General features: G+C 39.0%; 1 protein-coding gene across 1 annotated transcript in view; it reads left to right on the top strand.

Moving 5' to 3' along the window:
* The window catches only part of SCFD2 (sec1 family domain containing 2), a 390,123-nt gene that overhangs the window by 50,994 nt on the left and 315,364 nt on the right, over positions 1-23,765 (top strand). Inside the window, exon 4 of the mRNA XM_047090699.1 lies at positions 13,260-13,435. Coding sequence (XP_046946655.1) covers positions 13,260-13,435 — 176 coding nt within the window. The remainder of the gene's footprint in view (positions 1-13,259; positions 13,436-23,765) is intronic.

Genomic DNA, 23,765 nt, shown 5'->3' with positions numbered 1-23,765 from the left:
AGTTCCAAGCCCCAGACAGAGCCCTGGTTTGCTAACGTCCCTCCTACAATGTGATGTCCAGAGCTGAACACAGATGTCTTGGTCTTTACCTCTGTTTGGACACTAGACGTCTCCTAATAAAGCTCCAAATGAGATTGATGGTTTTTGGTTCCCACCAATGCCACACTATCATGTCCCTCTTTTACCGCATAATAAAACTGCCTTGAGAAAATTTTACTCAAATACACTTTTTTCACCATCGTTGAGAATACTCTGCTTCCTTTATTGGTACTGGAGTTCATCCAGTTCTGACTGGATAACAACTATGTTTTGATCACGTTTATATCTTTTACCTTCATCTTGGAGAATTTTATCTGGAATTAAAGGGAACATGCACAGCTGGTGTGTGTGTGTGTGTGTGTGTGTGTGTGTGTGTGTGTGTGTGAAATTGTCAGACTGCACAAAGGATAGGTTAAAACCCAAATAAGACCCTCATACCATGTGATATATGGTAATTTATAAAAGATGAGAAAATCTGGATGCCTCATAGGACACACACACTGATTATTAACTCTCACACATCCTTGTCTTCATATAGAAGCTGTTACCACAATTTGGGGAATGAGGAAGTGAGTTGGTTTCTATTGAATCACTACTTTATTTCAGGTACCCTAACAGAGTTTTACATAATTTGTTTCATGTAATCCTTTCAATAATCTTACGAATTTGGTACTTTTTATTTTACTCCCATTTCACAGGCAAGGAACGCCAAGCCCAAAAAGATGCAGTTTCTTTTCCAGGATTACTGTGCCAGTTGTTGATTGGCTGTCTCTCAGATGTAAACTCACCCCTCCACTCTGTAACGCTAACGAAGGCTGGGACTCTGCAGACCTCCTTCTGCTCTTCCCGCTGGCTCCCTGCTAGAGAGAGACAGCAAAGCCAGAGGGGATGTCCCTCTGGTCCCTTCCTCTCTGCTTCCTGTGGATTTTCCTGCTACTTGTCAGGGTCATGCCAGCTCGACTTCACCCCTGCACCGGCAGGGTCTTCCTGTGGTAGCAGCCGAGTCTACTCTGCAGTTCTGCCATCACATGCAGAAGCAGCTTTATGAGCCCGGGTGCCATTTAGGAGCCTGGGCACTCCTCCGAGGTGCCAGTCCAGTTGAGGAGAGCCCCGTTCTCAGAGGACTGAGTTTTACTGCAGAGGGTCCTGGTTTCTAAGTTTTGATAATTCCAGCCTCTTCCCTTTGTTCCCTCTGCCCAGTAGTGGTATCTGCTTCCAACAACTGCTATGACTACGATACCTTGGAGATTGTATTGTATTGTATTGTATTTTAGAGAGCACGAGTTGGGGAGAGGGGCAGAGGGAGAGAGAGAGAGACAGAGAGAGACAGGCCGGGCGGTGGTGGTGGAGAATCTCAAGCAGGCAGACGCAGGGCTCGATCCTATAACACTGGGCTCATGACCTGAGATGAAATCAGGAATCAAACACTCAACTGACTGAGCCACCCAGGTGCCCGAGTTCTCTTTTTATCCTTTCAGTTACACAGCTAACAATTTGTATGTTAAATTTTCTCTGTTCAGATAACTGCTCTGTTTTCTGCCTTTCTGGGCCCGGACTTATATACTTTTACAGCAAGTAATCCAGGATACAAGCCTGGGTCTGTTGACTTCTGTATCAGGCTTCTTGTGAGATAGAGGACTCAAACTACTGGGGGCAGGAGGAGAGCGAGAGGGGAGCGAGAGGGGAGTGGGAGGAGAGCGGGAGGGGAGCGGCTACCAAGCTACAAACACAGAGACGAGTGTGTGGTTCCTGTGCTTAAAACCCTTTGCTTCAAGATAGTGTTCAGACTCCTTACCATGCAGATTATAAAATTCTTCTGCCTTCTGGCTGGATGCTTCCCCCATCATTTCCCATTGCCTTCCCTCCCTTCTCCCCATATTCCAGCAGGAACCTCTGCAGAGCCAGGTCTTTCTTAGCTTTGCCTGAAATATTCTCCTTTGATTGTCCCTGCAGATCCATTTCACGCTTCTGAACCATGCTTCTGGGGGGCTTACCATTTTGGACCGCCTCAGCAGCCTTTCCTGTCCTCTACCTCGCATGTGCAGTCGCGGGTGGGAGTTTGAGCGGGTGAGAGGACAGTGTGGTTGAGGTGAGGGTTGGTTATGTCCCTTTACTCTTCCCTCATTGGTTTCCTTGATATTTTTGATCTTCCTTAGCCTGCATTCTTGCCTTATTTCTCCTGTTCGAGGGTGCCGTCCTTCCTGCCAGGAGCTTGACTAATAGAACCACTCACCTTCCAGTGCACGTGTGTGCGTGCACACGCGCTCACACAGAGTATCTTTCTTGTCAAAGTCCATCTTATTTTTCATGATCTAATATAGAAGTCACTTGCTCTGCAAAACCATATTTAATCTCCTTCTGCTCTTCTTCCTAAACCCTTCCTCGGCAGGCTGAATTGATTTCCGTGGCTTCTGAGGACCCACAGCTCTTTTTCTTGTTGCACTTACCACAGTGCGTTGCAGTTAGATGTGTGGACCTGAAACCTTTGTAGGGAGTGTCCGTGTCATATTCTTCCCTGGCTCTTGAGCTTGGCACATAGCAGGTGGCTTAGGACTTGTGAATGGATTGCTTAATGAGTGTGGATGAGTAACAGAGGGACAATGACTATTTCTGTCTTCACTTACATGCATTGGTATTTCTTTTTTTCTTTAAGTATTTATTTATTTTTGAGAGAGAGCAAGCATACATGAGAGGGAGAGGGGCAGGGACGGGGGGACAAAGGATCCGAAGTCGGTTCAGCACTGACAGCAGAGAGCCCGATGTAGGGCTTGAACTCATGAACTGTGAGATCATGACCTGAGCTGAAGTCGGATGCTTAACCGACTGAACCACCCAGGCGCCTCTGCATGAATGTTTCTATTTGCCGATTTCCTTTCTGATAGTTCTTGTTCCTCTTGATGTCTGTGTGCATCTAATCATGTCTTCTCCCTCGGGTTCTTTTCCCTTTGTCACTCTGCTCTTCTGATTATCTTCCTCTTTCTGGTAGTTGTTTTGTACCTTCTGTTCCTTACTTCTAGTTTCCTAGAAGACTATATATTTTTGTATCCCCTGTTGTACCTTGTACATAGATACTCAGTTAATGATTGCAACTGATCTCAAAGCCTTACCCTACTTCTTTCCCCTTCCCCCACCCAAACTGAAACACCCATTCAGTCTCCTGGCTTTTAAAATTCTCATCAAACACTTTTCCCATCATCTCTCTCATCCCCTTCCATCCTCTCTAATACACAACATCTTATATCCCTGTCAGTACTGTTTTTGTTCATATTGTTATTGCAGCAGTTACTAGCAAACCCTGACTAGTTGGACCTGAGAACTCTTATCTATGCTTCTTGGTATTCTCCACACCAAACCAAGACCTTGAACTTACTCTATACCCAATAAATGTTCATGAAATTAATAAGTACATTTTAAAAATTTTTCAAAAATGTTTATTTATTTTTGAGAGACAGAGACAGAGTGTGAGTGAGGGAGGAGCAGAGAGAGAGGGAGACACAGAATCCAAAGCAGGCCCCAGGCTCTGAGCTGTCAGCACAGAGCCCGACATGGGGCTTGAACTCACAAACAGTGAGATCATGACCTGAGCCCAAGTCAGATGCTTACCCGACTGAGCCACCCAGGTGCCCCTTAATAAAGTACATTTTTGAATTAATTCTGTTAGTTCAGTTGATGTTTATTATGTATTTATTTAATGGATTGCTTTTTCTATCACTCTCTTGTGGAGTCCAGGAGTGACATTGATTTAGAACATTAGTTCTCAAACTTTTGGTCTCAGGAAGTCCTTTACATTCATTTTTAAAAAATTATTTAATTTTTAGTTAACATATAATGCTATATTAGTTTTAGGAGTGGATTCTGAGAGTAACATTGATTAGAGCATTAGTTCTCAAAACTTTTGGTCTCAGAACCACTTTAAATTCTTAAAAATTGTCTAGGACCCCACAAGCTTTTGTTTATGTGGATTATATCTGTTGTCTCTTTGAAAGGAGAAAACATTGCATTAGAAATTCAAGCAGGGACGACTTTTTAAAATATTTATTTATTAGTATAAAAATATGATAAACCTCTTATATGTAAACATGAGTCACATTTTTATGAGAAATAACTGTTTTCTAAAACAAAATAATGTAGAGTAGCACTGCTTTACATTTTTGCATACCTGTGAGGTCTGGTTTAATGGAAGACAGCTGCATTGTCATATTTGCTTCTTCAGTTAACCTGTTATGATATAGTATTTTGGATGAAATGTTTAAAAATAAAATGGCCTTACAAAGATACATAGTTGGAAAAAGGAGGACTATTTTAATACCTTTTCAGAAAATTGAAGATATTCTTCTTTGACACCAACTTTACAAGAGGCAGTTTCTTAGATTTAATGACATTGTGGAGTATGATACCAGATCATGGAATTTTCCATCCTGTTACATTTAAACCCACTGATCTCTCTTGCACATTAAATGGATCTTTTACACATGCATTATTTTATACCACATACAACTGGGAAAATACTTGTTCTGTAAATTATGCATATCTTCCAGATATTGACACATATTATATAATATAAAAAAACATACTTGTTGCTTTCCCCACTGATATCATTAGAAAATGTTTAATTATTTGGAGTGTAGAGATATAGGGGCAGATGCAAGTATTCCAGAATTGTAATTTTCATATGAAAACTTGACCTTTGTCATTGACAAGACAACTGTCATTTTCCTGGAAGTGACAGGCTCACTTCATTCATTTTTTGGGAAAATGTACAAAGAACCAGAGTTTCTCGGTTGTTTCCTCCATAAGAATTATGTGGCATGAAAACAGTGGCAACTCAAGTAATCACAGCAGTGCTTTTCCTCCAGTCATTCACTGTATTACAGTTGGTACGAGAAGTGCTTGTCGTATATTTCCCATCTCTTTACACAGGATATTGATGTTTTCTTGAGGGTTGAGATTTGATACAAGGGACCTCTAGTTTTCTCGTGACCATTCTGAAGTGAGACTGACCGCTTGTGTATTTTGGCACCACTGCCTGTGTTGGTGCTAAGGCCCCAGCACTTTCACCTACCATTGTTTTTGTACCATGTGTAAACACTGCACAGTAACAAAACAAGGAGCATCTTAGTATTATTATTAAAATAACTGACTTTTTCGGCTACCCGATAGTGTCTCAGGGACCCAGAGGTCTGTGGAACACCTTTGATAACCATAATATGAAAAAATTCCATATTTCCTGGGGTACAAGATTGGCACAGTTTTCTTTTTTTTTTATTTTTTTAAAAAAAATTTTTTTTTTCAACGTTTATTTATTTTTGGGACAGAGAGAGACAGAGCATGAACGGGCGAGGGGCAGAGAGAGAGGGAGACACAGAATCGGAAACAGGCTCCAGGCTCCGAGCCATCAGCCCAGAGCCCGACGCGGGGCTCGAACTCACGGACCGCGAGATCGTGACCTGGCTGAAGTCGGACGCTTAACCGACTGCGCCACCCAGGCGCCCCAGATTGGCACAGTTTTCTAGAGATCATTGGAATCATAGCTGGGTGTCAAAATACAAGGAAAGAAAGCTCATTGAAATTTTTTTCTAGATATTATCCAGATCTACAGGTAATAGACAATCATGTTTATTCATTTAAAAGATATTTGTTATCTGCTCATATTATATATTAAGTCTTTGTAGGGAATAAGAAATGTATAAAATATTGTTTTGTTGGGGCGCCTGGGTGGCTCAGTCGGTTGAGCGTCCGACTTTGGCACAGGTCATGATCTCACGGTTTGTGAGTTCGAGCCCCATGTCGGGCTATGTGCAGGCAGCACAGAGCCTGGAGCCTGTTTCAAATTCTGTGTCTCCCTCTCTCTCTGCTCCTCCCTCGCTCATGCTGTGTCTCTCTCTCTCCTTCAAAAAATAAATAAAAAAGCATTAAAAAATTTTAAAAAATATTGTTTTGTCTTCAAATAAGTCATTTAACTTTTCTGAGTCTGTTTTTCTGTCTGCAAGATGGGGGGTTAGCAGATTATCTGCTTATCTGATAATTAGATGATTTATATGAAACATAGCATTTATGAAATTCAAAGTATTCTGTCAAAGAAGGGCATATGATGGAATTATTTATTGTCTCCTGGGCATGTAAGACACATTATAAACGTAATGACCAATGGTTATGTAACTGCGTATGAAGAGTATTCTACCCAATGTAGAGGTGGAATTATTCTGTCTGAAGGATTTGTTCCCTGATCATTTCGGTTGGAAAATGTGTGGCTAGAGTAATGGTTTCCAGAAGCAAAAGTTGAGATTTGGGATTTAGTTACCTAGTGATTATCTCGAAGCCTAAGTAGTAAATTTCTAAAGGAAATAAAAGGTTGACCAACTAGAGAGAGAAGGTAGAATGGTTGAGAAGAAGGGTGGAGGGCAGAACCCTAAACAATACCTCTGTTTAAGGGTATGAAGGAAATAGAGAATCTTAGAGAAATGGACAGAAAGTTTTCATTGAATTAAAAATAATGCCTGAAAGCTTTTAGGTCATTAAACAAATGCTTCCCTATTACACCTCATGTAACTTGATTTGCCTCTGTTTCTCGGTGTCCCTCATTTGCAAAATGGGAATCTGAATTTTTAATGTCCCTTCTTCAAGCATCTACCCTCTGGCCCTATATTTTTAACTTAAATTGGTGCATCTTTTTTCTCTTCTTTTTCCTTCCTTTGCCTCTTCATCTTCTTCCTCCTTCTCTTCCTCTTCTTCCTTATTTTTATGTTTTCTTCACATAAGGGATCCTCAACAAGAGAATAAGGGCTAGGAGTTTAAAAACCCGAGAATGATATGATGAGAAGGCTCATGGCTACAAGATGGGAGTTTCTTTCCATAGAGGCTCCCCTGAGAGCAGAAATTCCTTTCCAAGTGGGGGTAGACCCACCAAGGAAATGCTCCTTCCCTGGCGGCCTAGAATACTGCCCTCTAGGAAACAGGGGTAGTCTATCTGTTCCCTTCCATGCTTTCTGCTGAGTTTATAAATGTTGATGCAGTGTTTAAGTTAGCCTCAGAAAGGCTGCATTTCCAAGGAAAACCAAACCGTAAATGTTTCTGGTGGTTTTATATTTCACTGTTTTGTGTAACTTTTGGGGAAAGCTGTTTATTTCCTATTTGTGACCCCTGGTCCCACAGCAGTTATGCTTTATTCCACACCATCTTGAAAACATATCTTGCAATAAAATTCTAAATTTTGGAATGATTTGATTAAATTGATTTGCCTAATTAAAATGCTCTTTTCACATTAGTTTCTTACTCTATCTTTGTAGTGCCATAGAGCTCAAAATTTGTGTAACAAGAAACATACGCGATCTAAAGGATAGCCCAGGAAACCTTCAGTATATATAGTGTGATAAAAATGGACATCAATTTCCAGCTGGACTTTATCCAGGTTTCACTATACAGATGGCTGTATATACTGCCCTTCAGATCCTTACGGGAGAAGATTTATAATGTCTTCCCTCTCCCTTCTTTAATAACTTGTTTCAGCGTCTAATGGTCATCACGATCGTGAAGTTTGTTTCTCATTTCTGACTAATCTCTCCACCTGGATGCTGACCATATTTCTTTGCCCTTTGACCGCAACAGAGGTGGGAAGCTGGCAGTTATTTTTACTCTTCTGTTTCTTTATCCCTTGAAAGTCAATGCTTCATCCATTGTATAAATCAGTGATAGTGATAAACTCAAATTTCCCAGACAAAAATACATATCTGTTTATTTTACCTGAGGCATACGTGATTTTATTTCAGAATTAAGAGGCTATTTAAAAAGTAATACCAGCACCTGCTTCTCGAAAATTCAAATCATAATGTACATGAACTAAAAAGTGAAGGTACACCCTCCCTCCCCACAATTGTGCTCTTCAACATAATCTTTGTTCCTAAATTACTTTCTTGCTTTCCAAGCCTTTTTCTATGTAACATGGGTAAGAAAGTAAGTAAATAAATATGAAAAATATTATGAGAAAAATAAAATAAAGAGGCATACTAATCATATGGCAATATAGTGTCCCTTGTGATTCTTTTCTCTCATTCTTTAAAAAAAGTTTTTTTTTTAACGTTTATTTACTTTTGAGAGACAGAGAGTGAGCAGAGGAGGAGCAGAGAGAGAGAGAGGGAGACACAGAATCTAAAGCAGGCTCCAGGCTCTGGCTGTCAGCACAGAGTCTGAAGCAGGGCTCCAACCCATGAACGGCAAGATCATGACCTGAGCCGAGGTCAGAGGCTTAACCAACTGAGCCACCCAAGCACCCCTCTTTTCTCTCATTCTTATTAGTGTTTTGGCTACCCACCATTAAAATACCAGAAGGAAACTTAGTCATACAGTTGTGCCTTATTTTAAACATTACATGTACACTTTAAAAATTATGTAAAATTATTAAATTTTTTAATTAAAAAAATTTTAATGTTTATTTTTTATTTTATTTTTGAGAGAGAGAGAGAAAGAGAGAGAGTGGGCATGAGTAGGGGAGGGGCAGAGAGAGGGAGACACAGAATCTGAAGCAGGCTCCAGGCTCTGAGCTGTCAGCCCAGACAGAGCCCAGCGCGGGGCTTGAACTTGTGAACTGTGAGATCATGACCTGAGCTGAAGATGGACGCTTAATCAACGAGCCACCAATGGACGCTTCAGCCACCCAGGAGCCCCAATTAAATTGTTAAATTTAAAATGTGTGAAGATATTTCTACATCCCTAGAAAACTGTTTCAACGAAAGCTAAATATACACCCACCCAGCAAACACATGGGCATATAGCCAATAGAAATGAGTGCTTACATCCACCAATGAGTGCTTACGTCTAACATATGTTAGAATGTTCATAGCATCATTATTTATAATGGCTCCAAACTGTAAAATATAAGCAGAATAGATGAAAAAACAATCAAAGCAGAATAGATGAAAAAAACCCAGTACAATAATTTAGAGCAATAAAGCACATTAAAAAAAAAAAGATTGAGATTCTGGATAATGTTGAACAAAAGCTAGACACAAAAGAGTACATATGTGTAATTTCATTTATATGAAGTTCAAAGGCAGTTAAAAAAAAAAGATCTGTGCTGGTAGAGGCAGAAGTAATGGTCTACCTTTGTGGGATTACTGACTGGATAGGTATACAAAGGAATCTTCTAGAGTGTTGAACATATTCCATACCTTGATCTGAGTGGTGGTTACATGGTAGATATATACGTAAATATCAATTGAACTGTATACTTAATATTTGTATGCTTTACCTTATGTTATACTCCTCATTTTCCACCAGTTTTACCTGGTGCTCCTGAGCCTGGAGTTGCTGATATCTTCTAGGGAGGTGGCTCCCTCTTTGTTGCCCTACCTTTTCATGGCAAAGCCTTTTATGGGTGGCTGAGGTTAGGAGGTTTATTTTTATTGTTTGTTTTGCTCCATCATTTAGTACACTTCCAACCCTCTTTTACCTTCCAGGAATTTATATTTTAGCTAAAATTTTTTCAATATGATAAACATGACAATAGTATAAAAATAGATAAAAATGACTATATATATATATATATATATATATATTTATAAAGTTAGAGTTCACTTACAGTTATCATTACTTGAATATTCTCATTTATGCTGTTTCTCAGTTATAACTAAGTACAGTTATGTCTCCCAGTGGAAAATTTCATTCAGGTCATCTTCTGATTGATATGGATTTGTAGCAATATCTTTTTCATAACTAAGGGAATTTGGGTATGGGCTTTCTCTTGGGGTGATGAGAATGCTCTCTAAGTATATAGTGGTGATGGCCGTACAATTCTGCCAAGAACTGCTGAATTGTATATTTTAAGGGTGAATTGTATGGTACGTATCCAAACAAAATTTAGCCAAAGGTTAAACATAAGTCACGAAACTCCCCTAAAATATAGAAAGAACAGGACATTGAAAAGTTGATAGAAAAGATAAAAGATATAGAGAACCAATCTAGGGGGTCTAAGAACGATATTTGAAGTTTCAGAAAGAAAGAGACAGCAGAGTATAAGAAATTAGCAAAGGAAGAATGAGACTTTCCCAGATGTGAAGAAAGTCAAACTGAATAGGCCTCCTGAGAAGAAAGTGGAAAGAATAAAAGACTTCTAAACTAGACATAATCACTGTGAGTTCTTAGAGTACAAGAGAATAAGAGCCTGGGGGCCCCCAAATGGAAAAAAAGAATCTCACCTACAAAGGAACAGGAATGAGATTGGCACACATTCTTTATTAGCAACCATGAAAACCAGGATGTAGTGAACAGCACATTATTGGCAACCTAGAATTGCAGACCCAGACAAACTATTATGAAACCCTGAGGGCAAGAAAATGCCTTTTCAGGGACACAAAAACTCTGCTTTCTTCAAAGTTTCCTTTCTGAGGAAGTTACTTGAGGATGTCCAGCAAAACAAGGCAGTATACCAAGAAAGAAAAATCAAGGATTTAATGAAACAGTTCCAACAGAGGAGAGCAATAAAAGCAGTTCCAGGCTGCTGGCTGTGCAGAAAGGCCTAGAAAACAGTCTGCCCATGTTGGAATGGGACCATGAAGGGTTTGACAGTATTCAGGAAGGAAAAAAACCCCACAGACTCCAAAGGTAAGGGAGTGTATTTGAGGTTAGAAAACGTTAAACCTTCGGTGAAGGCAGATAATGCCTTATCAGAACAGAGAGAGACAGAGAGAGAGAGAGGAAGGAAGGAAGGAAGGAAGGGAGGGAGGGAGGGAGGGAGGGGAAAAGGAAGAATGGAAGAAAAAAATATGCCATAGAGCATTTTAGGAGCAGAGTATTATATGCATAAGGAAATGTAATCATAGCACATAATTTGGCTCTGTCATTAGTAGTTAGTTTATAATGATGTAAGCACTATCGATTGATTTTGAACTTTTCTAATGAAACCATAGAAAGAGCACATAAGACTATGTTATGGCTGCAGAAAAAAATATAAATGCCTGTCATCGTGACAAGGTACAAATATAAGTATTGGTGATTTGAAAGATGGAAAGGGGAAATAAGTAAAGGGAAGTGTAAGGGGGGGTTGACTAATGTCCTCTTTTTAGAACATGGAAAGCTGGAGGCTACCATCTGTAGTTGACAGAACAAAAAAGAAAGTTTTAGTATATAATGTAGGTTACAAAAATAACCAACAGATGGGGGCAAAATGTTTGAAATCTTTTGTCTGCATATAGACTATCTTACAGTCTCTTTGTTGTGTGTTTCTATCCCTTTTTATTTTTTTCTGGCATTCTGATGGAGTAAGGAAGGGATATAGACCTATTTGTTCAGTCTACTCTCTGAGCCTTTTGTATGTTATTTACAAATCTCCTAAACCATCTTTCACACACGAGATTCAGGCTGTCTCATGTTAACTGTTGAATTTTTCTCTGATGGACCTGCCCACTGACCTCTGGTTTCATTTTAGTAGAGCTGTTACCTTTATGTATTGTTGTGGGTGTTTTTGCTATAATGTGTGTACATTCCTGGAAAAGTTGTTTTGCAGAATCACATACTGGGAATCAGGATTCATGATAAAAAAAAAATACCATTAGCAGAGGCCCATTCAAAAGTCTTTGCAAATTAATAATCCGAGCACTGACAAAACCAGTAGGAATCTTGATAAAATACTAGCATAGATAAAAAGATATGCTAAATTTCTATACAAAGAGAAATATTACAACATATACAGGACTCTATGTGAACCAGAGAGTTGAAGGTAGCTTACTGGAAGGAGATGTAAAGAGGAGGAGAGGCTGTTTAGTTGTGCTGAAGATTAGGAGAACAGGAAGCACTTCCAAGACAGGGGCACATGGCCAGGCAGAGCCCAGAGAAGGAGCTAGAAATGCGTGCACACTGGGTATCATGACTTGTTTCGTCTTATGGCTTGCAGTGTTCAGCTGCTGCTATTAGGTGGCACAAAATGTTAAAATAATGAGAAAAAATGACAAATGAACAGATGTGACTTTTGTGTAATGCTGAAATTATTCCGTTTGCCAATTGTGTGTGAACAATTAAGTTTTAGCAGGACATACTGTATCTAAATATTTTAATGTACTGTGCCTTTATTATACTAGAAAAATGACTGAAGAAGAGGGAAATGTTATGCTGATTTCTGGGAATGCAAGACTTAAAACACAAAAGTTTGTTTATTCAAATTTCACACACTGGGTTTTCACGAAAATGATGAATAAAAAAACATGCAATGACAGTATTATTATTTCTCATACCAAGAGGTTTTTTAAAAATTTACTAGTTAATATGCTGTTTTAGACAAAATTTCTGATGGTAGTTGCTTTCTACCATTAAGACACAGTTCTATGATTAAATCAAACCCAGCACTGACAGAATAAGATGTGCAGGAAAGATTTACCTGACTTGCATCTAAGTTCGGCCCCGTTGCTGCCTTCTTGTCCATTGGAGAGAATCTGGTGTTCAGGAGTTTCTTCCACAGTACCGATGAATGGCAGGAATGCAGTCTGAGACCCTGGAGAATGTTAAAACACTTGAAGGACTGCTATAGGCAAAAGTTGGAGCTAGAGGCTCTGAAGGAGTGAATCTTCAATAGGCATTTTGTTTTGTTTTTCTTACAATCTCTAGTCGTTTATGAGATGGGGCTCTGGGTCTAGGTCAAGGCAACCACCCTAGTAAAAATGATGCCAAACATTTTCTTCTGATGCCTTGTCTTCCAGGTTTGTTTGTTTGTTTGTTTGTTGCCACTCCAGTTCTCCATAGGTTTTTATTTCATGTAACAGCCAGCTTTTATCTTCATGAATATTGTCATGAACCTACTGATACCAGTGATAAGGTTTTAGCTCCAGTCATAACAGATTTCTCCTCCGACTTTCTGTACACACGCGCACCATTAGAAATTTTGCCTTTTTGCTTCTTCGATTGTTATGTCCTCAGTCTTGGAGAGGCACCCTATTTTGAGCTCACCAATACTTACTGGTGTAACTTTATTTGAGAACTTATTTATAGGGCATTGTAGAATTACAGGATAAACTCTACTAGCAATATGGCCTTGGCTAGATGGCTTAACATCTGCGTCTTTACTTGTACAATGTAGGTAATAGTTTCAAATTTGCTGTTGTCACCATGTTGTTTTAAGAATCACAAAGGCTTAGGAAAGCTCGCCGTCAACTCTGAAGTTCTGCCCAGTAAGGCAGTAGTATTACTGATGACATTCTTCTCATGACTTCACCATTGATAAATTATTGTTTCTCCAGGGAGAGTCACTCCGGGGCAGCTCCTGTCCTATATTCATCTCTTCAAGAACAACCTCAAAGCTTTAGTGAGTCACTGTGGGCTCCTACAGCTTGGGCTGGCCACAGTTCAAACTCTGAAACACCCACAGACTGCCAAATGGGACAACTTTCTGGCTTTTGAAAGACTCCTTCTCCAGGTATGTTGCTATGGGAGTTTCTTGGGATATTAGTAGTTAAAATGTTCACTTCTGGGGGAAAACTTGGATATTTATTGTAGTCTTAATAATAAGTCATATTGTTGACATATGCTCTATATCATATTCTCTAAGAACCTCCAAATTAAAATTTTACTAGGAATTTTCCATACCTTTTTTTTTTTTTTTTGATAGTGACCTCTTTGGCTTTTCACTTAATATCAAGAATGTCTTTTGAGCATTTGACTAACCTTTAGGAACCTCTTTTCAATTTCATGCCATTTGGACCTTTCTTGATCTCCATGGCATCTTTATTCAATCCTTGCTACTTTTCTCGTAGAATATTGCTACTATTTACATTTCTTCTGACACTAATCCTCAGATAATATCTAGCATGTGGTTTAAAATGATGTTTAGTAAAAGATGAAGGAAGGCAAACTACATTTGTGAATGTGGTGAATTTGAAGCGATTTGTATTGGGTCAGGACCTTTTCATGATTGATGAAATATTTTCATGGAAAACTTAAAAAGTTATAAAGCATTTCAAACTTAAATAAAATAATATGACATATCCACATATTCTCCACATAGACTCAGTATAATCTACCATTTTATGTTTACTTTATATCCTTTTTCATTAAAGAAATAAAACTAGAAATAAAGTTGAAACATTTCTGATACTATACCCTTCCTGGCTCTGATTCTCCTTTTTGTTTTCCCAGAGGTATTCACAAACTCAATTCCTTGTTTTTATATTTTTATTAAATACTTATTTATCCATAAATAATACAGAGTATTGGGCTCTGGGTTTTACTTTTTATGTAAGTAATATTGTATTATAAATATTCCTAAACAACTTGTGTTTTCTTCTCAACATCCTATTTTTAAGATAGTTCAAGCTGACATGTATTGATCTAGTTCATTTAAACTATACCATACTATTTGATTGTATGACTATACAGCACTTTATTTATCCAATTCATATTTATCCAATTCAAATATTCCATATGTGTGTGTGTGTGTGTGTGTGTGTGTGTGTGTGTGTGTGTATGGAGAGGGACAGAGAGAGTGAGAGGAAATTCAGTGGAGAGAGACAGAGAGAGAGAGAAGGAGAGAGAGAGAGAGGGAGGAGAAATAGAGAAAAAAGAATATGGTGAATCTCCCAGGACATGTTTTTTGGTGTACATATGAAAGAGTTTTTGTAGGATACATACCTTGGAAAGGATGTTAGATTGTTGACCATGCATATTGTTGAGTTCACTGAATATCCCAAAAGTGATCACCAAAGAGTTTGAACTAGTTGACCCTTGCACTAGGCGTGGATGATATTTTGTTCCCTTACATAGTGTCCAGTACTCAGTTTTATCAAATTAGAACATTTTTTTAAATAGTGGAGCCAGTGCTATTTCTTTATGTAAATTTGCAATTCTGTGACTCCTGATGAGGTTGGACATCTTGTATAGTATTTATTGGCTTTTCAATCTTCCTCTTCTGTCAATTACTCATTCTTTTTTGTTTTTTTGTTTGTTTATTTATTTTGAGAGAGAGAGAGAGAGCGCAAAGGAGGGCAGAGAAAGAGGGAGAGAGAATCCCAAGCAGGCTCTGTGCTGCCAGCCCAGAGCTCAGCGTGGGGCTTGATCTCATGAAATGTGACATCATGACCTGCCAATATCAAGAGTCAAACGCCCAACTGAGTGAGCCACCCAGTCACCCCTCAATTGCCCATTCTTATATTGTGCCCATTTTTATCTATTGGGTAACAGAAAAACTGTCTCATATCATGCAAATACTTCTCCAAGGATGTGGTTTGTCTTTTAACTTTAATTCCAGTATATTGTACAGAAGTCTAAAATTTTAATGTAATCTAGCTGGTTAATATTATCCTTTATGATTTGTGCTTATTTATGTTTTATATTAGAAACCTATTTATACCCCTAATTTCTAAACATGTTGTTCTGTATTTTCCACTAAAAATTTACTTTTGACATGTGAAATTTTAATGCACATGGAATTTATTTTTGTTTATGGTATCATTCAGATCTTTCTTTTCTTGTTTTGAGAGAGAGAGGGCACAAGTGAGCGAGGGGCAGAGAGAGAGAGAGGGAGAGAGAGAAGTGGGGCTTATCCGGGACTCATGTTTACCCGAAGTGGGGGCACGAGCTCACCCAAAGCAGGGCTCGTGGTCACCCGTAGTGGGACTCAAACTCATGAGCTGTGAGATCATGACCTGAGCTGAAGTCAGATGCTTAACAATTGAGCCACCCAGGCGCCCCTAACTTTCTTTTCTTCCATATGGATAGTCTAGTCTCCCCACATTATTTATGCAATACTCCAAGTACCATAAATTATTTATTTAAGAGTCATTTTCCTCTTTCTCGTGTTGGCAAAGCGTCAGTTTTGTTCCAGTGTCTGCTCTTTTCTCACGTGATTCAGGCAAATCCTGAATGGTCTCAGAATACATTGGCATTTTCATTTCCTTACCTGATGATTAGTTTAGCAGCTCAAGCCAAAGATAGGCGAAGGGTAGTCTGCTGGAAGTATTTCTAGGAAAGGTTTTCTTTTGCCCTGACAGAAGATACATAATTAGGAAACAATTTCCTTTTTCTGCCTCTTGATGTATGTTTGTGACATGAGCAGTTTTGATAATGAAGGGAGCTCACTGAGATCCGAGGAAGACAGAGTCTGGATCTTTGATGACTTTGAACCTTAGCTCAAATATCTTGTTTTGTGATATAATTATTCTTCTCATTGTTTGAGTCATTTAAAAAATTTTGGTTTTCTGTTATTTGGAGCCAAAAGATATTCATCCTTTTCCTACTAATATATGATATGCCAAGACGCCACATAAAAGTGAGCATGTTTCTTACTTTCTAGTCCGTTCCAGGTTAGTCAGTTTATCCATCACAGAATTAATACTACAATGTTTTAAAATCAGTATGTCCAGTTTTATGCTTTTCTTTATAAAAGAGAATTACAAGATTTATTTGTGGGTATTTTAAAGATTTTAATACCATTGTGAGTTGAATTTCTTAAGGTTCAATTTTCTAATTGTTTGTTGCTGGCACACAGGAATACTCTTGACTCTTGCCTGGTGACCACATGTCCAAAAACTTTGCTTTTGTATTATATTTGTTTCTTCCTTTCTACACTGGACACCATTTCTTTCTTAGTGCACTGACCAGATACGAGGACACTGCTCAATAGAGCCAGTGAAAAGAGGTATCTTTGTCTTATTCCTGAGTTTAAAGAAAATGTTCTAAAATTTTACCATTAAATATTATGTTTGCTGAGGTTTTTTTTGTTTGTTTGTTTTTTGTTTTTTGTTTTTTTACTTTTTTAAAAATCAGGCTAAGAATGTTCCTTCCTAAACCTAGTTTGCTACGTTGTTGTTTTGTTGCTGTTGTTTTTATCATATGTGAATGTTGGATTTGATTTAATACAGATTATGAATTTTTTAGATGACTATGTAGGGTTTTCTCACCCTTAATTGTTAACGTGGTGACTTGTAGTCATAATTTTTTAATGTTAAAGAATCATTACTGTGTTCCTGGATAAGTTCAACTTGGTCCTGCCCCACTGCTGGATTTTGCGAATACTTTACTTAGCTATTTGCACTTATGCTCCTAGGTGAGATTAGCATATGATTTTTCTTTATTGTGGTGCCATTGTCTGGTTTTAAAACAAAGGTTATGGTACTTTTTTAAAAATCAGGATGAGTTTCATTTTTATATTTTCTGGAGCTATTTGTATAAGAAAGGAATAATCAGTTGCTCAACAGGGAGATATCTCTAAAGAACCACCTCCCCATAGCTTTGTTGTTGTTAGATTTAGATTTTTATTTCTGATTTAATCACTTAAATATTTCTAGATCTATTTAATTTCCTGTTTCTTCTTGAGACTTTGGTAGTTGATATTAGCTTAAGTTGGCTATTCATTTGTATTTTCAAATTTATTGGCAGAAATTGATTCATAGACTTCTCTTAAATATTTAAATCTCCTTTGAATATATAGTTATATTCCATTTTTAAATGCCTAGTATTTTATTTTTATTTATTTATTTTTATTTTGCTCACTTTGTTTTTTATTTTAGTGTTAGTGGAATTTTATTAATCATTCTAAAGATCCAGCTATCTGTATCTGCATCTGTCTATCTCATGTATACTCATACCTATAGCTATCTATTAAAGGCCATGAGTTCATACTAACCACAGTTCTGATCTAATACCACAGGGTTATTGTAGCTTTTTCCCTTTCCCTATTTGTAACTTCCCTCTCTGACCATGAAGAACCTGTCTCCCCTTACCCTCAACATATTGAATGACATGATAAATTCCCCCCATATGTAACCAATCTCCCATTAGAGTCGCCGCGCCTCTCACGCCCTCCTCACCTCACCTGGGCTCTGTCTTCCTGCTGCAGGCCATGGCCAAGTCCACATAGATGTTCTCTTTCGCCTCCCACACAGGCGGTCCTCCTGAAGCTGCCACGTGCATGCCCTTCTCGCCTCGCTGGAGCTCTGACATCTTGCCCTGTGCTCCCCCTGCCTCGCCCTCGTGCATGGGTGCCCTCCTCACTCCTCTCAGGCTCCAGGACCCACCAGCAGACCCCACTGCTGCCCCCACGGCACAGACGCCTCCTCATTCTGCAGGCTCTGACCCCAGCCAGAATATTGCCTTTGCCACTCTCCTGTTCAGATGATCTCACCTCCCTGCTCAGGCTCTGACACGGTCTTTGGAGACTGCTCTTCTCCAACTTCCAGTGAGTGCTTTTTTTTCACCTCCTTTGGTTCTAACAACCCTGTAGACTTGTTACTTCCTCCCTGGATTCCTGTATAGTCCTTTAGGCTCTGATAACCTGCTCCAGGCCACTGCTCCAACTCCTTCCCTTCCCACTGCCCTGCCACACAGCTTCCTCACCCTCTGCTGCCCACCACTTATGTCCTCTAAGGTGATTCTCTAGCTCCAAAGTCTAGCAAAAGTGTTTTAACACAAGGCAGAGCAGTTTTCTCCCAGGAATGATCATCTTTCAACTCACTAGAGGTTTCTGAAGAAACTTGATCCAGTATTAATGCTAAGCCATCTTATATTTGTAATTAAGTTTTAGAATCCTGTTCCATATTAGACTGCCCCAGATGTGACCACAGGACTTGGTGTGGTTCTTTCAGCAAGTGGAAAGGAATAAAAACACTGGGGAAAAGAAGTAAGCGTTTAAAATGCAAAAACCCTACTTCTTATCATAATTGCACGTTACCCGGCTAGCACTGTGTTCTCCATCATTTCTGGATCCTTGCATGTTAGTGTTGTAGCAGAGGCAAACTTGTAGACTGGCCGTCATAATTGCTCTTTGTATATGGACATGCTTATTTTATACAGTATACATTTACCCATTAGTGTAACAAGTCCTAATATACGGTGAGCTATCCCTTTTACAGATGTTAGTTTGATAGTAGAGCATCTAAGTTTATTTTGAGGACGAAGGCAACTTCTAGCATTTCGCAAAGAGCTTGAGAGCCACTTAGATGCAAATCTCAGTCAGCACGGAGAGTTGTTTATTTCTTTGGAGACTCATTTCCACCACTTTCTACCAGGCCTTTGTCACCGGGACCTCAATGTTGACTTTATGGCCTAAGTAACATTATAGACAATCTTGGTTAAGAAAAAGAAATTGGTCCTGGAAATCTATACTTAAGTACAGGTTACTGCATTTCCTCTACACCACCATCTTTTGGTTCAGTGGTTTAGGCGATTTTATGACAAATCAGCAACAGATCTGAGTACAATTCATAAGACTTATGTTTGGCTGAGGCTTCTGAAAATGACAGAAAGATCATGTCGTGTGCTCAAGAGAGAAACTTTTTTGAGTGTTGTTGGGGAAAAATCTAATATTTATTAGCAGTGAATATGCTTTTAAAGACCAAAGGAGATAAAATAGCTTCTCAACTCCTTTTCCTCTCCCTTATCTCCAAGGTCCAATATCACAGTCTGTGTTTTAGGTGTTTGGTACACGTGTGCACATTGCCAAATAATTGTTTCTGTTCCAAGTTTCAAATGTAGGAAAGAGCAGATTTAATCTGAACATGGATACATATGTGATTCTATTCATGAATGTATTCACTTGTAAGAGTAGCTTTGCTTTATTTATTTATTTATTTATTTATTTATTTATTTATAATATGAAATTTATTGTCAAATTGGTTTCCATACAACACCCAGTGCTCATCCCAACAGGTGCTCTCCTCAATAAATCAAAGTACAGATTTACTTATTTTGGATAGTCGTCTACGAAGAATTCTCTTTTTAGAGTGGAGCAAGCGAGATTGATTTCGTCACCTCATCTAATTAAGATCAAATTGCCTACCTCATAGTGTTTGCTGTTGTTAGGATTGAATGCAATTATGTACGTACATCACTAAGTACAGTGCTTGACATTTAGTAAACACTCAATAAATAGTAGTTATTTATTCTTTCAGCTGAACCACAAATATTACAAATGCCAATTTATTTTAAAAGAGCAATGCCTTCAACATACTCTCGCCTAGACTTTGTTTTTCTAACTTAAAGTTTGTTAAGGAAAAATGAAGTTGTTCCTTAGGACAATGTTACTGCCTTTTTGTATTTACTGTTTGATAATATTTAACAGCATTTTTCTTTAAAGCTAGATGTAAATCCCAGTGTTTCTAATCTGCATGTCTGATGTCTTTGTGCTAATTGTCACAAAGAAAAACTTTATTGACCATAATTTACTGTGGTTATGAAACAGTAGCAAGCTCTGTGGTAGAAGAGGCAGCTGTATTTATATTTCCTAAAATAATATACTTTATACATATGTGTTACCCACCTCCAGTTATTTCTTTGGGCAGAATTTACATTTCTAAATTAAAATATCACACTTGGAAAGGGATTTTGAAATCAAATAAAATGAGTTACGAAGCCACTTAAGATAACCCAGGTACATGTTGCTTTTAGTCTTAAATTTCACTTGCCTTTGCAGCGAAAAGTAGCTATACCATTTTACTAGTTGTCAAACCAGTTTTTTTATGGGTAGAATGAACTCCTTTTATGAGATACTAAATTTCATAATATCTCTTCTGTAACAAATCACATTTCCCTTAGCTAAAGAGTATGCCTGCTTGTGCTGTAACAAACCGGGGGTACACCTTCCTAGTCCTCTAGAGCTTCTGTGAGGTCCCCAGCCATGTGGCGCGGCTTGGAAGTAATGCCTCATTTCAGTTCCATGCCTGACCACACCGACACCCTGGGAGGTCCCGTTTTGTTGTGACTTGTCACTTGCAAAAGTGCTGGTCACATCATTTGGATAAAGAGTGAGGTACGAGGCAGAAAAAGATGATTCCCAAAGCAGTCCTGAGTGTCGTTTACACATTAAGGAGATTTTTCATAGGATTTTTCCTGAGAAGGAAAACTGTGGAGCATGTTTAAAAGAAAACCTCTTATTTCTTTTATACTCGACTCTCAACAGTTCTGACACCAAACATGTAGGACTCCCTACACCAACCAATCCTCCAACTCTAAACACCAACTGGGTGACCTACAGTTCAATCATGACACTAACTAAATGGAGCTAGTGCAGACCCCACAGGTTGTAGGCACAGTCCCACAAGACTCCCCCCCTTTCCCCCCACTTTAGACATCAATTGCAAGTCTGGGCTTCTCATACTTCTGACCAACCGGTTAGATATCAGGTCGCCCATAACCCATTTCTCGGGCTTGATATTTGGTATAATGGCATACAAAACTCAGGGAAACATTTATTTAACTTGATCAGTTTATTATAAAGGGTATTACAAAGTATATAGGTGAACACTCAGATTAAGAGGTACATAGGGTGAGGTCTGGAAGGGTCTTAAGTGCAGGAGCTTTTGTCCCCATGTGGATGGGATGTGCCACCCTCCCAGCACATGGATGTGTTTACCAAACCAAAAGCTCACTGAACTGTATACTTGAAGTATTTTTATGGAGGCTTCATCATGTAGGCATGATTGATTATTAACTCAGTCTCTAGCCCCTCCCCCTCCCTGGAGAAGAGTGGGTAAGGCTGGAAGTTCCAAGCTTCTACTCATAGCTTGGTCTTTCTGGTGACCAGTCCTCAGGAACTATTCAGGAATCCACTAAGAGTTACCTCATTAGAACAAAAGATGCTCCTATCACCCAGGAAATTGCAAGGGATTTAGGAGTTCTGTGTACCAGGAACCAGGGTCAAAGACCAAATATTAGAACAAATGATGATTCTAGAATTTCTATCGCTCAGGAAAATATAAGGATTTTAGAAGCTGTGTGCCAGGAACTAGGGGCAGAGACTAAATATATAGTTCTTATTATGTCACAGTGTTTTTTACAGTATTACATCAAAATAACTGCAAAGGCAAGTATTAGAGAACAACTTTCCCCCATTCCAGATTTCCATGAGGTGGGTCTTTGTAGGCATGCTCTTAGTCTGTCTCTGACCCTTTACATCCTCCTCTCTTGGGAAGAGGACTGTCTTTTCTAGTTGGCAAATTTGGGATGTTTGAATGGGCTCAACTCTGCCTTTTCTCCTCTCGAGAGGTGCTCTGTCTGTGGAGAGGACTGTGGTACTTAGCAGTTTCAGCACCAGAATCTGCCTTCTTCTTTCTCCACTCTTCTTACTCCTTAGAGCAAGCTGGCAGCAGGGAGTAGGTGCTCTGCCCTGTGTCTCTATGGGAGGGCTCCCTGGTCAGAGCTTGCCCCTGACCTGGGGGAAAAGGCTGTCTGATTCTGGAGCTCCATAGGAACAAGCCACTTGGCTGACAGACCTAATATTCTATCACCCAGACTGGCCTTTATCACTAAAAAAAGGGATGTTTCGACTCATGCCTTTACTAAGGTCTGCTTTATTTCTCAACTTGTTCAGAAGAGAGGTGTGGTTTTTTGTTTGTTTGTTTTTGTTTTTGTGTTTTTTTTTGGTGGTCCCTTTGGAGAGCCCTACAGTAATCAGTTGTTTTGAATGAAATGTCTTAAATATTTTGGGAAAAGAGTTAAATGGGGATTTATTAGTTATCTCTTTGGACATTTGTATTAAGCAGTTTTGTACCTATAAAGAGATGTGGGGGGGGGATTGTAACATAATACATAGGAAAACTTTATTTTTTAATGATTGGGTTGAAAATAACAAAGGTAATTTTCCATTCTGAAAATAAAAGGGGCAGATTTGGTCAGAAGAATACTACCATTTTTCATTGATTCTAAGATGTCAATTTTTCCCCACATTTTAGTATTTCTGAAATTGGGATGCATCCTGAAATTCATGGTATTTCTTAGTTTAATGACAGTGTTCTGTTTCTTGCTGGAAGTATATAAAATAATGGTATATATTATTTGGTAATAATGGTATATATTATAATCGGTGGTATCTTAGAGTCAATAAAATGGGGCTTTGAAGGTAGGAGTTCAGACCTTAGGTCTGACTTGGTGTCTTCCTGACTGCTGTATTGCCCATTGGGTTAAAATAATGTTATTTAAATGGCAGTTTTCCTTCACTGGCCATGACTATGACAAATGCCTTGGCACATGAGGTATTCATTTCACTGTAGCACTTTTCATAAGTTGAGGAGGTTCCCCGCCCCCCCCCCCAAGTAAGTTTATACCTAGTGGACTATACTGTGAATACATCGTTACCTCTGGGGTAATCCTGCTGCCATGTAAGAAGTCTAATTGCCCTGAGACCTCCATATTTTTAATGTTTTTTAATGTTTATTTATTTTTGAGAGAGAGATAGAGACAGAGAGAGACAGAGAGAGAGACAGAGACAGACGGGGATGGGGTTGGAGAAAGCATGAGCGGGGGAGGGGCAGAGAGAGAGAGGGGGACAAAGGATCCAATGTGGGCTCTGCGCTGACAGCAGAGTGCCTTCTGTGGGGCTAGACCTCATGAGCCATGAGATCACGACCTGAGCCGAAGTTGGATGCCAGACTGAGCCATCCAGGCACCCTGAGACCTCCATTTTTGTGATGACAGGGGCTCTTGTAGAATCCCCAACCTTGCCTACCAGCTGTGTGAGGGAGCCATCTTGGATGCCAGCTCATGGAGCTTTCAGGTGGTTGTAGCTCCAGTGGACATCTGACCACAACCACACAACGTTCCAAAACAGGACTGCTCGAGCAAGCCCTCCTCAAATTCCAGATATGACTCCAATATTGTAATTAAAATAAAGTGTTTAATTCAAGTAGAAAAAATTTTTTTTTTTCCTGTGTGGATTCTTGATAGCTTAAGAATGTGTTGACTTAGCTTTGGTCCCTAGAGTGAAATATAACTTGTATAATATTTTAAATATAAAAACACTGCCTTTAAATTGCTAAAAA

Source organism: Lynx rufus, unplaced genomic scaffold (assembly GCF_022079265.1).
Source record: "Lynx rufus isolate CCGP_SWC_20201006 ecotype Redwood Valley unplaced genomic scaffold, mLynRuf1.p SCAF_3, whole genome shotgun sequence".
Taxonomy (NCBI): domain Eukaryota; kingdom Metazoa; phylum Chordata; class Mammalia; order Carnivora; family Felidae; genus Lynx; species Lynx rufus.
This window is presented reverse-complemented; position numbering and strand designations above follow the sequence as displayed.